A 14,962-nucleotide genomic window follows, 5' to 3' on the forward strand; every position below is an offset into this window, starting at 1 on the left:
GAGCTAACTTGGTTTTTGTATAATACATTAACGGAAGGGGAAAAGGAAAAATCAACTCTCTACTAATTATAAGACCAATCAGCATAGCAAAACACGTTAGTTTTAGATTTCATAGTTAATTTTAAATTAGGACCTCTGACCAATCGCATAACGCCCTCCCTTTTCGTTAACAAAACTCTCGTGGCACGCTCCATGTCGAAGGAAATTTAGAACGAGATTTAATTAAATTTGCCTGCCATGTGACAAACGTGGCCTGAGATATGGAGCGTTACCATTTCTTACCCATATGGCTAGATATTTCTTATGAGTGTAAAGAGGCTTAATCATTGATCAATTTTGAAACAGGAGACGGAATCCAACTAATTTGGACGACGTTAATAGTCTTCGCCTTTCGTCATCGTGACAGGGAGGTTAATATTGTGGGCATATATGTATAGTTTTGATTTAATAGCTAAAATGTTTGAGGACTTTTTTCCCTTATTTTTTACATCACCTTGAAACATTTATTCCAAAAGGGATTAATGTTTATATTAAGTATCGTCCTATGGTAGTAACTGTACCCATTGGAATTGAAAAATGACAAATTGAGTATGGCGTCTTTCACCTAAATTAAGTATGGGTGCATGCAAATTATTTAGAATCACTTGTGCATTATTTCTAAACATGAACGTCAATTTTATTACAAATGGTCACAAAGGAAAAAACTTGGTAATAAAACGCAACGAAAATTTTCTAATTTCTACGAAAAAAAGAGAATATAACATAGCATAGGCGCTGTTAGCTTAACTATTAACGAACATCTTTTAAATATATTTTAGATAAGTAAAATTAAATGTTTTTCAAATCTGTTGGTCATATGTTATTGACCACACCTTTGCTGAATGTAGTTGAGAACTCTTACGTATATGTTAATTCCATGATTTTCGTCTTCTGATAACGGGTCAAAAAGTGAAACTATTTCTTCTTCATGTTGACGAGTTAAGCGAAAACTAATATTATGTACTACAACATTATTGTTTGTTTCAACAGTTGTGTTTAGACTATCATTATCGACCCCATAGAATCCTGGATTAGCGAAATAATCTTGAGACTCTGATTGAATTTCCATCTGGTCTAGTCTACTAGCACACCACAGCTGAATGGGAGAAAACCTAGCTTCAGTTCTAAGTGAATGGCTGTTCCATTGCTGGGTCATGGTTGCGCATGATCTTCTTAAACGAGGAAGATATACAAAATGTAAGGCATAAACATGCACGTCGTTGTGAATATTCAGCAGGTTTTGATTTTCCAAAAACATAAATATTTCACGGTAGTATGCTGAAATAAGTCGGTTGACTTCAGCCCAAAGCCTTTCAATCCTTGAAAATTTTAATAGTTTTTTAGTCTTATGATGGACAGACCTAATTATCTACAGTGTGGAAAAGATCAGAGTGCCCAAATTTTTCGGACATTTTATAAAAAAAACTCGAGATCAATGAGGAAATTAATTGTAGTACATTTTCCAGACTCATGGAAATTTAATTAAAGAATTCTCTGGCATCCACTAAACAAATCGTTCATGTAGTTTCAAATTATCACAAAAATGAGAATTTGTAAGAAATCAATACAATAATGTTAATGAAAAATTAGATTTTGTATGATATCATAAATTTTGCAAAATTAATCCTGTGACAAACAGGAAATTAATGTCCTTTAGCGCAAATGTTCGATGTGTCCACCATCTTGATGTAGACATTCTTCAAGTCTACTGGCCATTGATTCGCGGGCGTGGCGAAGCATTCCTGGGGTGATGTTGGCAATGGCGATTCTTATTCTGGCTTTAAGGTCGTCGGGTGAATCTGGTTCAGTTGCGTATACCTTTCCCTTGAGGAAGAAATCTAACGGAGTTTGGTCAGGAGACCTTGGAGGCCAGGGCGTAGGGACACCCCTACCAATCCATCGGTTAGGGAACTCGTTATTCAGCCATGGGTACAGCGAAGTGCGGTGGCGCCATCCTGTTGAAACCACATATCCCTCACTACTGCCAAGGGTAAATTATTAATGGCATCAGTAAATTCTTGACGCAAAAACTTCAATTAACGTTGCCCGGTGATGTTCTCGTCAAAAATGAATGGCCCAATGATTCTGTCGCCAATGATGCCAACCAACACATTGGTTTTCAAACGCACCTGATAATAATGCTCACGAAGCCAGTGAGGATTTTGCTGCGACCAATAGTGAAGGTTATGTCGGTTGACTGTTCCATCTTGATGGAATGTAGCTTCGTCAGAGAACATAACCTTGCTAAGGAAACCTGGCATTTGTTCATCGAGGAACCGCATTTGCATACAAAATTCCTGACGCCTAAGATAGTCATCCCCTGTTAACGCTTGGTGTAGGTGATTTCTAAACGGAAGGAATCGGTTAAAGAATTCTCTGGCACCCACTAAACAAATCGTTCATGTAGTTTCAAATAATCTCAAAAATGCGAAATTTTAATAAATCAATACAATAATGTTAATGAAAAATTTGCTTTTTATCATAAATGTTGCAAGATTAATCCTGCAACAAACAGGAAATTAATGTCCTTCTAACGACAACAAAAAAACACCTACTGCCATGGAAGGCAGAACTATTGCGGCTGTTAACAAGGGTCAATGTGCATTAAGAGCTATTTTTTAGGTTTGTGGCCTCTAGGCCGTAAATACGAGGTTATCTCACGGTAGTTTACTTCGGAAGTGTGCCCCACCTACGAATTAAATTAGCTTGGTACTTCGTTATGATGGCGCGTTTTACTAATCGCGAAAAGTTCAATATGATTTACGTTATGGGTGAATGCCGAGGAAATTCTCGCCTGGCAGTTATTTTGTACAACGAACGCTTTCCGAACCGAAGGCCACCTGCTCGAAGGACTTTTGGTAAGCTAGAAGCTAACCTACTAGCAGAAGGTAGCTTCACGGTTCAAAAAACGTCAATGTAGGGTTCACCGGATAGTTGGAAACAAAGCCCGAGAGATGGACATTGTGGCAAGGTTCGAAGCAGACCCTCACACCAGCAGTAGAGCGGTACGAGACGAGTGTGGCATTAGCCATCGTACATTTCTGTCGATTTTGCATCGGAACCGATTCCATCCTTATCGAAATCACCTACACCAAGCGTTAACAGGGGATGGCTATCTTAGGCGTCAGGACTTTTGTATGCCAATGCGGTTCTTCGATGAAGAAATTCCAGGTTTCCTTAGCAAGGTTAAGTTCTCTGACGATGCTACATTCCATCAAGATGGAACAGTCAACAGACATAACCTTCACTATTGGTCGCAGCAAAATCCTCACTGGCTACGGGAGCATTATTATCAGGTGCGTTTGAAAACCAATGTGTGGGTTGGTATCATTGGCGACAGAATCATTGGGCCATTCATTTTTGACGAGAACATCACCGGGCAACGTTAATTGAAGTTTTGCGTCAAGAATTTACTGATGCCATTAATAATTTACCCTTGGCAGTAGTGAGGGATATGTGGTTTCAACAGGATGACGCCACCGCACTTCGCCGTACCCGTAAGAGAGTGGCTGAATAACGAGTTCCCTAACCGATGGATTGGTAGGGGTGGACCTACGCCCTGGCCTCCAAGGTCTCCTGACCAAACTCCGTTAGATTTCTTCCTCAAGGGAAAGGTATACGCAACTGAACCAGATTCACCCGACGACCTTAAAGCCAGAATAAGAATCGCCATTGCCAACATCACCCCAGGAATGCTTCGCCACGCCCGCGAATCAATGGCTAGTAGACTTGAAGAATGTCTACATCAAGATGGTAGACACATCGAACATTTCCGCTAAAGGACATTAATTTCCTGTTTGTTACAGGATTAATCTTGCAAAACTTATGATATCTTACAAAATCTAATTTTTCATTAACATTATTGTATTGATTTCTTACAAATTCTCATTTTTGTGATAATTTGAAACTACATGAACGATTTGTTTAGTGTATGCCAGAGAATTCTTTAATTAAATTTCCATGAGTCTGTAAAATGTACTACAATTAATTTCCTCATTGATCTCGAGTTGTTTTTTATTAAAAAATGTCCGAAAAATTTGGGCACTCTGATCTTTTCCACACTGTATATGGAGTCAATTTGTAAATTCCATCGCGGATAATTACACTGCCTATACACGTTTTTTTACCTTATTGGTCAATGTAACCTTTTGGAGGACGTTTTAAATTAGGGTGGAATTAAAATTTTATATCTTACCTTTGATTGTGAACTGAAAGTCCTGTTATGAAACTTCCCCTATTTAGACCTCGGTTCCTCAACATGTATCTCGCAACTTGTAAATTCTCCACTCCCTTATCACCCCTTACTCTATGAGGAAGTCCATATAACTCCACACCAGCTTGGAAACACGCCAACGCTGTGTCAACTCTGTTATTTGTTGCGCAGTGTAAATATATAATCAATCGACTAAACCCATCGATACACCCATGGAAAACAAATCTCCAACTTATTAGTTTGTGGTTGGTGTCCATGTGCCTGAAAATATCCATATAACCAGAAAAAACCTATATAACTTATGGCAATCTTATTTAGCCATCAAACAACATCTATGGGTTTCAGTTGTATGATTTCGGGTGCGATGAGCATTCGATATAAGTGAAATTAGTTCACTAAAACTAGATTCCAACTCGACCGAAAAAAAAGCGGCGGAAATCACGCATCCGACGGTAGAAATTTTAACTTACGCCGGCGTCCGGCGGTAGCCCGTTCACACTACGACTGGATTTTGTGTTTGGCGGTAGATATTTTTGGGTCACGTGACAGATTTGAGTATTTTCCACAACATCTATTTCGCACTCTGAATTGGTATCTTCGTCGCTTAGATCGTGCAATGTGACGAAAATTATACTTATAACTTTCAATTATATACTTCTGATCACACTAACCTCTTGCTACCCACATTGTTACTAATTTATTTCAATTAAAAAAAACTTATTGTCCCTTGGCTGGTTAATTCCCTCTGGTTAACCCCACAGTTCACGAGCCCCCGTGGCTTTCTCGCGATTTCGCGTACGTAAAATTCACGCCTGCATGGTCATTGTTCGCGTACGAAAATAAACTTGCACCTGCATGAAAGGTAGTTCACGGTCACGAGCCTCTCTACGTTTTCGAAGATACGAACCCTTTGGGGGAACCAATTATCAGTGAGCTTTTTCGGTAAGCCAATTATCAACGAGCTTTTTGTGATAAGCCAATGAGAAAGCTTTATGTGGTACAAGACCGAATTTCAAGTCGGTCTGAATCTATAAAAGGCCAGGACGAACAATAGAATTCAGTATTCTATAATTCTGACCTAGAGGCTAGCCTAGTCCGAGCGCAGCCCGCTAAAAAGGATGCCCCAGAGAAGTTAACTCCTGGATGAACGACTCAGTTGCTAACTTATGCCCGATTAAATTACCCGCGAAAAGTGAAAGTCTTAATTCGTGCCAAGTATCCTGCTGCCATGATATGCCGTAGAAGTCCTGGACCTTGATCTCTATCCAGCCGCCGTACTATGCCGTAGAAGTTTATCACTTCTCCCGCCAAAGCGTGTACCGCCCGATGTCTACCGGAACCTACCGCGTTACCATGAAACGTGTTGCCGGACCATCACCGATTTATTGTGCCATCGTAAAACAATAGAAGTCCATCAGTCCACGCAATTAACGGAACTCAAAATGAGCTACACGCGAACTTCAATATAAACCGCGAGTCACGAAACTTTGCAAGTATCAATAGGGGTTAACCAGCCTTAAGTAAAGTTTAGAATTAAGTAAACCAATTCTTGCCATTAATAGTTGAAGTGTTAAACCTCTTATGAGGCCATGATTAATTTAGTATTGATTAATAAATATATTTCCAAGGTTTAATCCCCGAGTCATGTTCCCTTTTATTTCATTTACCAATGCTGACATACTTATTCAAAATTCAATTCCCTAGACAACCGTACCAAATTTAATATGTTATATCATATAACCCCTGATTATTAATTATCATTATATAAAAAGAAGTCAAAAGTTAAATGTCGCAACAAGATGCGATATTTTCTAACCCCCACAATAAAGACTTCCTTATTGACATCTATTCTCTGTTTACTTTCATTAGTTTCATTTTTGATTCTTGGTGGCATGTTTCCGATAAGCCTTGGTTAACCACAAAAATGGCGGCTATCAATCTATCTCGCGTATGCGTGCGTTCTTGAAATTATTGGCTGAGACACCGGCGTAACGCCGAACACGACCAAAAAAAATAGAACATAACTTGCGCCCGGCCAAACGGAAATTCCGTCGGGCTCGGCGTAAAGATTTTTCGGTCGAACCCCATTCTGCCGGGTTCCCGTCGAGTTTTCTGTCGAGTGGGAATCCAGCTTTACTCAATCATATGTATGCTACAAACAATTTTCAAGGTTCTATCGACGAACTAACTCAACATTTACTCACCAAAGCGCGTTAGAGCCTTTAACATTGTATGACCTTCTCAAAATTGGATATCGGCGTCTTAGAGCTCTACCCACTGGATCTAATACGTTCAGTCTTTCACGCACTCTGTACCGCTCGATTCGAAGGGAACGAGCTCTTAACCCACCAATTACGTAGGTCTCTCCAACATTATGCGTATCTCTTAGTAATGCCAAAATATGTCGATCTAATTCTTCGTTGGAAATATCAACATGCCTATTGAAGTTTAAATATTCCCTATGCCGTAACAATGTTCTAACATTGGTTCCAAGAAAACTGGCCGTGTTAGTCCACGATAATAAAAGTCTATTTCTGCAGAATAGAAGCTGATCAAATGTAATGTTTAAGCGTGGCCGACCAACAGAACCACGATGTATTACCGGACAAGTATATTCATCACAAATCATCTCTTCACATTGATCCATTCGGATTTTAAATTCGTCGATTAAGGAATTTAATGTACCTAATAGTAAGTTAATCCACTCTAACAAATCAGATTCTTGATGATTTCCATTTTGCCGTAATAACAAGGCTAAAGTTGCAAGGATTCTATGATGAGATTGCAGTTTTCTGTGAAAACGTTCACAGACGTTGACATCATGGCTATCACGTTGGATAAAAACTGATTCAAATGTCCTTGAAAGTTCGTAGAAGTAATCCTCAATTTCATTTCCACTACTTATGGTTACGCAGAGCACAATTAAACAAATATATTTCATGATATAAATTTAATTTAATCGATTTCCAAAATTTCTGACGCCGGCATTGTCCGACTATTTCAGAGCACTAGTAGAAACATACAAAAAATAGAGTATCAAATATAGCGCATGCGTAAAAACTTGCTTCAAAAGACATAAAATATTTTCTAGAGGCCTTGAGAAAACGAGAGAATACGGCTACGAAGTGCTGTTTACAATTTGAAGAAAACTGATTATCTGCCACTTTTGAGGTTCATTATATTGCGTTTTATAAACTGAACGGCTCTGAAGATGATCAAATAGTTTCTAAAGATACTAGTAATATACTTGCTTAGTCTAGCTACCATCGCCATAGAATTCTCAGGGCCTATTATTCATATCGGAGGAATAATACAACGGATATATAGAGAGGTTAAGTCGTCCTGTAAATCGTACAAAGTGTAAAAAACACAAACGACTCTAAAATCGTTACAGATGTGATAAGAATTGTTTTTTATGCGCGCATAGATAATAAGCCGAAACATGATGCATTCGCATCAAAACCATAGGAATTCAACTTAATTTTTGCCCATTGACGCTACTCGCTCTAGAGATATTCTGGAAGATACAAGTTAATTTTTCCCCTTTCTTTTTTTCACTGAGAAATTGATAGAGCTTTTAACGCGTTCCTTACACGCTCAATGTTTTGCACAAATTAAATGGGAGACACCTATGAAATTCATCATTTTATAGATTATTTAAGAGAGATTGTGCAATTAAAAATCCAGCATGCTGTCGAATGCCCAATATTTGAAAAAAAAACCCTTAAAACTTTATTAGACAAATATACTGGTTAAATTCCATATGATTAATTCAATTATTTTGTCACAATAAAAAAGTTTCTTCTGTAGGTGCCTTAAACTGTCTAGTAGCTTGACGTGGTTTACCCTAGAAAACATTTAATGGGTATGGTCCGGACCGAACAACGGCCGTGGGAAAGTAAAAATTACACCACACCGAGAAATTTTCCGTTGCTACGCAGTAGATGCCTTGGTTTGAAAGGGGAACGTGTGTATCATGTCGGGAAATTCGGAAAATGAATTAGCTAGTAATGTTTCAAACGAAACTGCGGTTAGAGATGCCCTTTCAAATATTTTACAAAATATCAATACGTTATCAAGCGCTGTTACTTTAAGACCAAACGTTACAAACCTGAGAACAATGGCTAGACCACGTGAATCGCAGGATAACGAAGGAGCTTTGGGACGAGAAATAAGAACAATGTTCGCCCCTAACAACTACCGCGGCGTTAATGAAAGCGCCGGTTCGTCACGTGCACCACAATTCAATTACACTGGAAATAGCAGGACAAGAAGTTCAAGTAAATGTCGCCGTTTAAAGTCTGGGAGGTCGTACAGCGCAGATTCATCAGCTCCTTGTCAAAAAAGGTATTTAGATCGACTTAAATTTTCTTTAGTTAAGTTTATCCAACTCTGTACCGTAGCGTTAAAAGCTAAAAGGAGATGTAATTTTTTAAATACCTAGTTTTTAGGGCAGTTCTAAAAGTAATTGCGAAACTATGGCGAAAGGGCGCAGAGGCTTAGTACGGGTTTTTAAGCACATATTATCGGCCTAAAATTAAATTGTTATGTAAGCAAACGACGTTGGAGGCATAGATATGTAAAAGTACTTCGTGTTATAGATTCGTAGCTCTTACGTTTCACAAGGTATTTCGGTTAGGTGCCATTTAAGGAGAGAAAAAATGTGACTTGTGACCACCCACCATCGTGAGTTAACTGCATTTCGTTTCTGCAAGTGGACTCCAGGTTCTCCGGAGTCCCTTAGTTATTTACGTTCCTTTTCCTCACGTGACCTATCTACTTCCGACTCGCTTTAGAGCCACCTCACACCACCTTTTGTTACGTTAGATCTGGTGTTCAGCCTTTGGACCTAGTTGTGAATACATAAGGCGTAGAATTTATACATATCGTTATTACAATTTGTAGTACATTTGCAGATCACAGAAGAAATAGCATAGCCAATTTGATTTTGGTCTCACGGGCGCAAGTTGCTCACGCTACAGTTGCAATTCAATGAACATGTAAAAGGACCTAGAATCTCACATTAACAGGCAGGATACGAAATATTTTATGTGGTTTTAGGAAAGAAAGTATTTTTAATTTTTTTTACAATAAATTCGGCGCTATTTATTGAAGCAAGAAGTGATATCTAAATTATTAGGGAGAGGGTATAAATTCGCCACATTTCTAGCTTTATCTCCAGTCCAAACGTAGGTCCGGAGTTAATCCCCGCCTCTAAATTACAACCAGCATCTCATTGGTTCTTGAAAACTCACGTCAGCGCGACGCGAATGACGAAAATTCCGTATTTTCTGACTGAGGAGAGGCGTAATAGCCCGGCCTCCTTTTACGTCCCCCCATGTATTTTGAAAGGGGGACTGGGACTATGGCGCGCGAATACTTAGGCATCGTATACCTTCTCCCTAATAAACTAGATATCACTTCTTGAATAAAGTACCTCGAAACATTAATGGGAAGTCTGTTTTACTGCATTCTAATATACAATGTTTTTCTAAAAGGTCTGTAAAAATTAAGTGGGGTCTTCTTTGGGCGATTACGTGATAAAAATAATTTATGGTGTTTTGCAGTCCTGGCCACCATTTTCAAGTTTTAATTGGAGTGTTTTACGGAGGATCCTTTAAATTAAATTAGCATGTCTTACGGACCTAAGATTTTAAAATTTTAAAGTGGATAGTTTGGTGTTATAAAAATTTCCAATTACAAAATGCTGAATTCAGTAATTACGCTTCGCTTTGCAAGAGTAAAGAAATCGCTTGCTTCAAAACTTGTTGAGCCTCAATAGATGTTTTTCGTAGGTATTTTAAAAGCTTCCAATTTTGCTTATTGTTTTGCCGTTAACTGTATGTTGCAAAAATCTGGTAAAACCGGTTTAAGATTATATGGGTTCCTCCCCCATTGATTCAAATGTTAGTTTTCCAATTCTTAGAATTTTCTGCCGATACCCTGACTATTTTATACCGAATTCTATGAACTGCTTATATAGTGCGAGCACCTTGCGCTCGTAAACATATGGGCCAGTGGTCTATGGAAATAGCGTTTAGTTAGTATAATTTTACACGTGAACAAAAGCGTGTGTCATCGATCTTAAAACAGGATGGGATGGTTTTAATATAATACTTACTTATGCCGTTTTGCGCGTAGTTTGATAGAAGCGATATAAAAAATGCATTAATTTGCCGCAAGATCTCAAATATTGATATATGATGTGAAATTACTAACGGTCCATGGAAAACGGAATTGGTATTTTAGCTGAAAAATCCAATAGCCCTTTTTCTCAGCGATTGGATGGCTCAAAACTATTGAAAATACGTCATAGAAATGAAATTTAGACGCTATATTTTTTCAAGAATCACCTAAGGTCAAGCAAATTATATTTATATCTTATGGAATAGAATAGCAATTTAGGTCTTCGAGCTATAAACCTAAAATCAGCATGCACTGCTCAAAAAGCATTGTTTTGAAGGAAAGTATATTTTAGTTTTGGATGTTAAATGGTTTTCATATTTGACAGAATGAAGACAGGCGCAAAATACCAATCATTTGTAAACGAAGTTGTCCTCTTACCAGAACCAGCGTGTAAAGTACCGCGAGGCCACCTAAAAACACTTCTTCACAGGAAAAATTTTGTGAAGGACTGCGTATCGTTCGAAAAGGATTGGACAGAAGAAGAAATAAAAGAACACTTATCAACATTATTTAAAGAACAACTGGAAGGCGTCGAGTAAGAATTTATAAACTTTATTTACATAGTTGGTTAAAGGTTGAAACGGAGCATCCGAGATATCTAGGCCCATGCATGTCGATTTTTACGCGGGGGAAATATCCAGTTTCATAGAGGAAATATTTTTACCCTTTGTGTGTACGAGGTGGCGCTTTAATGGCCGTTCCGACCGGGGTCTTCCATAAATTATCGATGACATTTTAGGGGCCAATTATAAAACTTTTATGAAAGAGAAAGGTTTCACCTTTAAATTAACGTAATTTTTTAGGGGCTATTCACTTTTTATTGAATGTATTGGTTAGATTGTATGGACAAAAAAAGTAATTATGAGATTTTAACATCGTTGTTTTTTTAGTAAAATAAAACTTCTTGAAGTTGCTAATTCACAGTTTTCATATACCATTAGACGATTTTTTAGCCCTTCAAAACCTTTCATTTTTTAAACCTTAACATTTTTATACTTTACTTCTTTGGAATGATTGTTTAATAAAGGTCAAAAGCATTTTTTAACTATCCACGACCTCGGTTTCACCGCTCTACGTCTATACCTTACCCTAATATTGTAGCAGTCGACGGGGTCATGAGGCTGAACTTGTTTATTTTACGGTGCTGAAAGCGCCACCAAGCGGGAAAACACGGCGAACTAAATTAGTCAAAATAATATTCTCGCTTCGCTACATGCATGGGCCTAAATATCTCGGAGGCTCCGGTTGAAATTTTTCTCATACAAGAAGTTTTGAGTGGATGAACTTAAGGCCATGCGATACCCAAGAAAGGGACCGCTAGATTCGCACGTGAGCACGACTATCTGTCCAAAACATGTTGCCCAGTATTTTGCTCTCCATAGGGACTTAAAATTTCTGAAACACACTCGGTGTTTTGACAAAGATCAAATTCCACTGCGTTAAATGTTTTATTGCGAAATAATTTGATTTAAAAATTTTATACTTTTCAAAAACATTATGGATTTTAGAAACTGCCGAAGCACTAGTCTTTTACTTCGCGACTAGGAAAGTGTACATTTTGTGCATGAAATGCTGGGCCAAATTCCACAAGTTAACGTATTTTTCGAACAGATTGGCAGTCAGCGTTGAAACAGTAGGAACATTCATACTTATGTTTATTATCTTACGTATCCTAAAAACCTAAAGCATAATGTTTCATATTAACGCCAATAAAACGACTCCGTTGACTGTCACGTCAAAAGGCTAAACTTAAAATGTATCCCCAAATTCTATAGCTCATTCGCAATGACTATTTCTTCTCTACGGTCTCCACAGAGAAAATAGGTGCATGATGATATTTGATCATGAACATAAATATTTTCTTTTTTGGAAGAATCGGTGAAATATTTGCTCGTTTACTCCACACTTGTTTTTATTGGAGAATGAAATGAGAGCATGAGGCTTTTAGCGTGTGGCGTTACGGCCTTTTTTAATTTTAAACGACCAAGCAATCGGCTATTTTATTACCAGCGTTAACGCAGGAATTGTTTTACTCTGGAAATACTGCCATCTGACCATTCACCCAGAATTAGTTTAGCATTTTTTGAAAATTCTGTTACAGCACGAGCCTCTTTTTTCAGAAAGCTCACTTGAGAGAGACCGTGGTCGATAATTAGTTTTAGGTTCACAATATGGTACACACTCCGTTCATAAAAAAAAATTATATTATGCTTAGAAACACAAGTTTGAAAAATCAAAACTTTATATAAAATCGACATAAAAGTTTTTGATAAAATTTGTTAATGATTTTAATCTTCTTGTATCAATAAAAATAGTTGCATTGCCATTTCAGTCTTCCTTCAAAGTATTTTACTTTTTAGCGAAGCTATTTCATGATAACATTTTTTATTGAAAATTGGTTGGAGTGCGCCTTAAATCTTCTGTTGATTCTTTTAGTAGTGAGGGAAATTATGTATTTTTAATTGTGACATTTTATACAGAGAGAGAGAGAGGATAACTCCGGCAAAATTCCTGCCTAAATTTAGCATAAGGGAGACTTATGATTTGCTTTTCTTAGAGAGGTTGGTTGAACAGTAGAAAATAACGAGTTTTCTTTTTAAATTTCCTTAGATTTGCTATCATGAAATCTATTGGAACGTCAATTGTACTGCCAAGTTTATGTAATAATGAAACGTTAAATGGAAGTGTTCTGCATCGAGTCTTTGGAAAGAAAATTGTGTATTTAAGTCCTACTGTACAGTTAATGTCTAAAGATTCAGTTAGTCTTTCCGAAGATGAAACTGATTCAGTTGAAGAGAAATTTAATGAAACCAAAGATATTGAAGACTCTCCAGCTGCTAAAGTTCTTTCAAATGAACATAACGAAGACGGAAATTGTTCTAGTTCAGAGCTTCCCGATGTTCGAAGTTCGGTCGACGTTACTCCGGAAAGTTGCCTCTCTCCTCAAAATGACAATCTGAACGAGATTTTGCAATCACAGTTTGGAAACGCTGCCAATTACGATCAAGACGTATACCAAAGCTATATATCTGTTCTACATGATGAAGGAATGGACAGTATAGAAAATTGGTACGGCTTTGAGGAAAATAGCGACAAAGAGGACAATCTTCTGGCTTCAGCCCAAGAGGACGGCAGTAAATGCAGCGTAACCCTGAAAGAAATTTTGATTGAACTAAATTCAAAAATATCGAATGAGAAAACATCGAAGTTTTTCATAAACCGGCTTAAAGTTAAAGATAGTGCCATTTTTGGATTGAAACGCTCCGGTTTCTCGCCTCTATCGAAAATCTTTGTGACATTTACTGACGACAATGAAGACCATGAAGAAGGAATTGATATGGGTGGGCCAACCAGAGAATTTCTGCGACTCCTAATAAAAGAATTCATTTGCAGCTCTGTATTTTGGGAATCGAATGGAAAAAAGTTACTAACTTTTAGTTTAGAAGCTCAGGCTAGTAATATGTATTACCTTTGTGGCCTGGTATTTGGAATATCAATAATCCATGGCGGACCTGGACCTATGTGTTTGGCCAAAACCACATATGATTCCTTAATTAAGTCGCTGCCGTTTGTGGAGCCTACAATTGATGATATACCGAATGGAGAAATAAAAGATAAATTGTTGGCTATCAAAAACTGCGAGACTATGGACGAGCTTATTGAGAAAGCCGATGTGGCATCCGACTTGCGTAATGTAAGTGGAAGTACCAGGCCTTTAAGACGTCTGACCGACAAAAATGATCTCGTCGACGATCTTCTCCACTATTGCGCCGTTGGCCGACTTACAAAAAGCATTGAAGGAATGAAGGAAGGATTGTCCAAGTCTGGAGTTTTGGAAAAAATGGAGCAGTTTCCTCACTTGTTCTATGATTTATTTTGTGAAAATGACGAGAAATTGACCACCGACACACTCCGAAAACTATTTAACAAGTTGGGAAAGCCAAAATATTACCTCTCCGAGTGGAGATGACTATCACTACCCCTTAAACAACCTAAATATATGCATCTATCGCTTTTTTTAATTCTTTGCAAGTGCAGGAATTGAATTTTAAAATAGTCACTTAATTACCCCTATATTATAAAACTTATCGACTTCATACTTGTATATTATCATCATTACTTGTCTTAAATTACATTCGACGGCCGAACGAGGTTCATCTTACATAATATAGGGACGATGTCATATATTTTAACGTTCACTTTATTTACTTTTCATTTAATTCAAGACCATAACATTCTGAAAGTACATAAGGCTCAGAAGACAGTATTTATAACACTTCAACAATACTTCAATATATACAAAGAAATAAATAACATAATACATTAAACTGTACAGTAAAAGTTAAATATAACCTAATTAAAACCATAAAACCCACAATACATATGGGAACAAAAGGTTCTGGAAAAACCATGAACAGAACAGTATTTATAATACTTCAACGTTTCTATCTATATACAACAATGAATAGTTATTTAACATTATATATTGGAACCTTCAGTATAATTTAACATTAAGCAAATTCG

At 37.5% G+C, this 14,962-nt stretch overlaps 2 protein-coding genes across 3 annotated transcripts; one reads left to right on the plus strand and one right to left on the minus strand.

Annotated features, from left to right (window-relative positions):
• Positions 1-660: 660 nt before the first annotated feature.
• Positions 661-7,813, minus strand: LOC149619017 (uncharacterized). 2 transcript variants are annotated; one of them, XM_089854757.1, is made up of 3 exons: positions 6,457-7,813; positions 4,235-4,513; positions 661-1,358 (listed from the first exon to the last, which is right to left on the minus strand). In XM_089854757.1, exons 1-3 carry the CDS (start codon positions 7,191-7,193, stop codon positions 860-862), a joined length of 1,515 nt encoding a protein of 504 aa, XP_089710883.1. In that variant the 5' UTR covers positions 7,194-7,813; the 3' UTR covers positions 661-859. The 2 variants fall into 2 exon arrangements, with proteins under 2 accessions (XP_089710883.1, XP_089710884.1); XM_089854758.1 differs by lacking the exon at positions 661-1,358 and adding an exon at positions 1,739-2,385.
• Positions 7,814-8,133: 320 nt separating this feature from the next.
• On the plus strand, positions 8,134-14,408 carry LOC149619018 (uncharacterized). Its single transcript, XM_089854546.1, has 3 exons — positions 8,134-8,599; positions 10,764-10,973; positions 13,049-14,408. The coding sequence occupies exons 1-3, from the start codon at positions 8,229-8,231 to the stop codon at positions 14,406-14,408; spliced, it is 1,941 nt and encodes a 646-aa protein (XP_089710672.1). The 5' UTR covers positions 8,134-8,228.
• Positions 14,409-14,962: the final 554 nt, after the last annotated feature.

The sequence above is a fragment of the Phalangium opilio genome, unplaced genomic scaffold, assembly GCF_054372755.1.
Source record: "Phalangium opilio isolate 3A_F unplaced genomic scaffold, DU_Popi_V2 ptg000209l_1, whole genome shotgun sequence".
Classification (NCBI taxonomy): Eukaryota; Metazoa; Arthropoda; class Arachnida; order Opiliones; family Phalangiidae; genus Phalangium; species Phalangium opilio.

Bases quoted from the DNA above. Each gene is read 5' to 3' on its own strand.
- LOC149619017 (XM_089854757.1), bottom strand. From the start codon at position 7,193: ATGAAATATATTTGTTTAATTGTGCTCTGCGTAACCATAAGTAGTGGA. The intron at 4,514-6,456 runs GTGAGTAAATGT...GGATATTTTCAG, and splicing joins AAAGGCTCTAACGCGCTTTG to GCACATGGACACCAACCACA. The intron at 1,359-4,234 runs GTAAGATATAAA...AAAATTTTCAAG, and splicing joins CTTTCAGTTCACAATCAAAG to GATTGAAAGGCTTTGGGCTG.
- LOC149619018 (XM_089854546.1), top strand. From the start codon at position 8,229: ATGTCGGGAAATTCGGAAAATGAATTAGCTAGTAATGTTTCAAACGAA. The intron at 8,600-10,763 runs GTATTTAGATCG...CATATTTGACAG, and splicing joins TCAGCTCCTTGTCAAAAAAG to AATGAAGACAGGCGCAAAAT. The intron at 10,974-13,048 runs GTAAGAATTTAT...AAATTTCCTTAG, and splicing joins GAACAACTGGAAGGCGTCGA to ATTTGCTATCATGAAATCTA.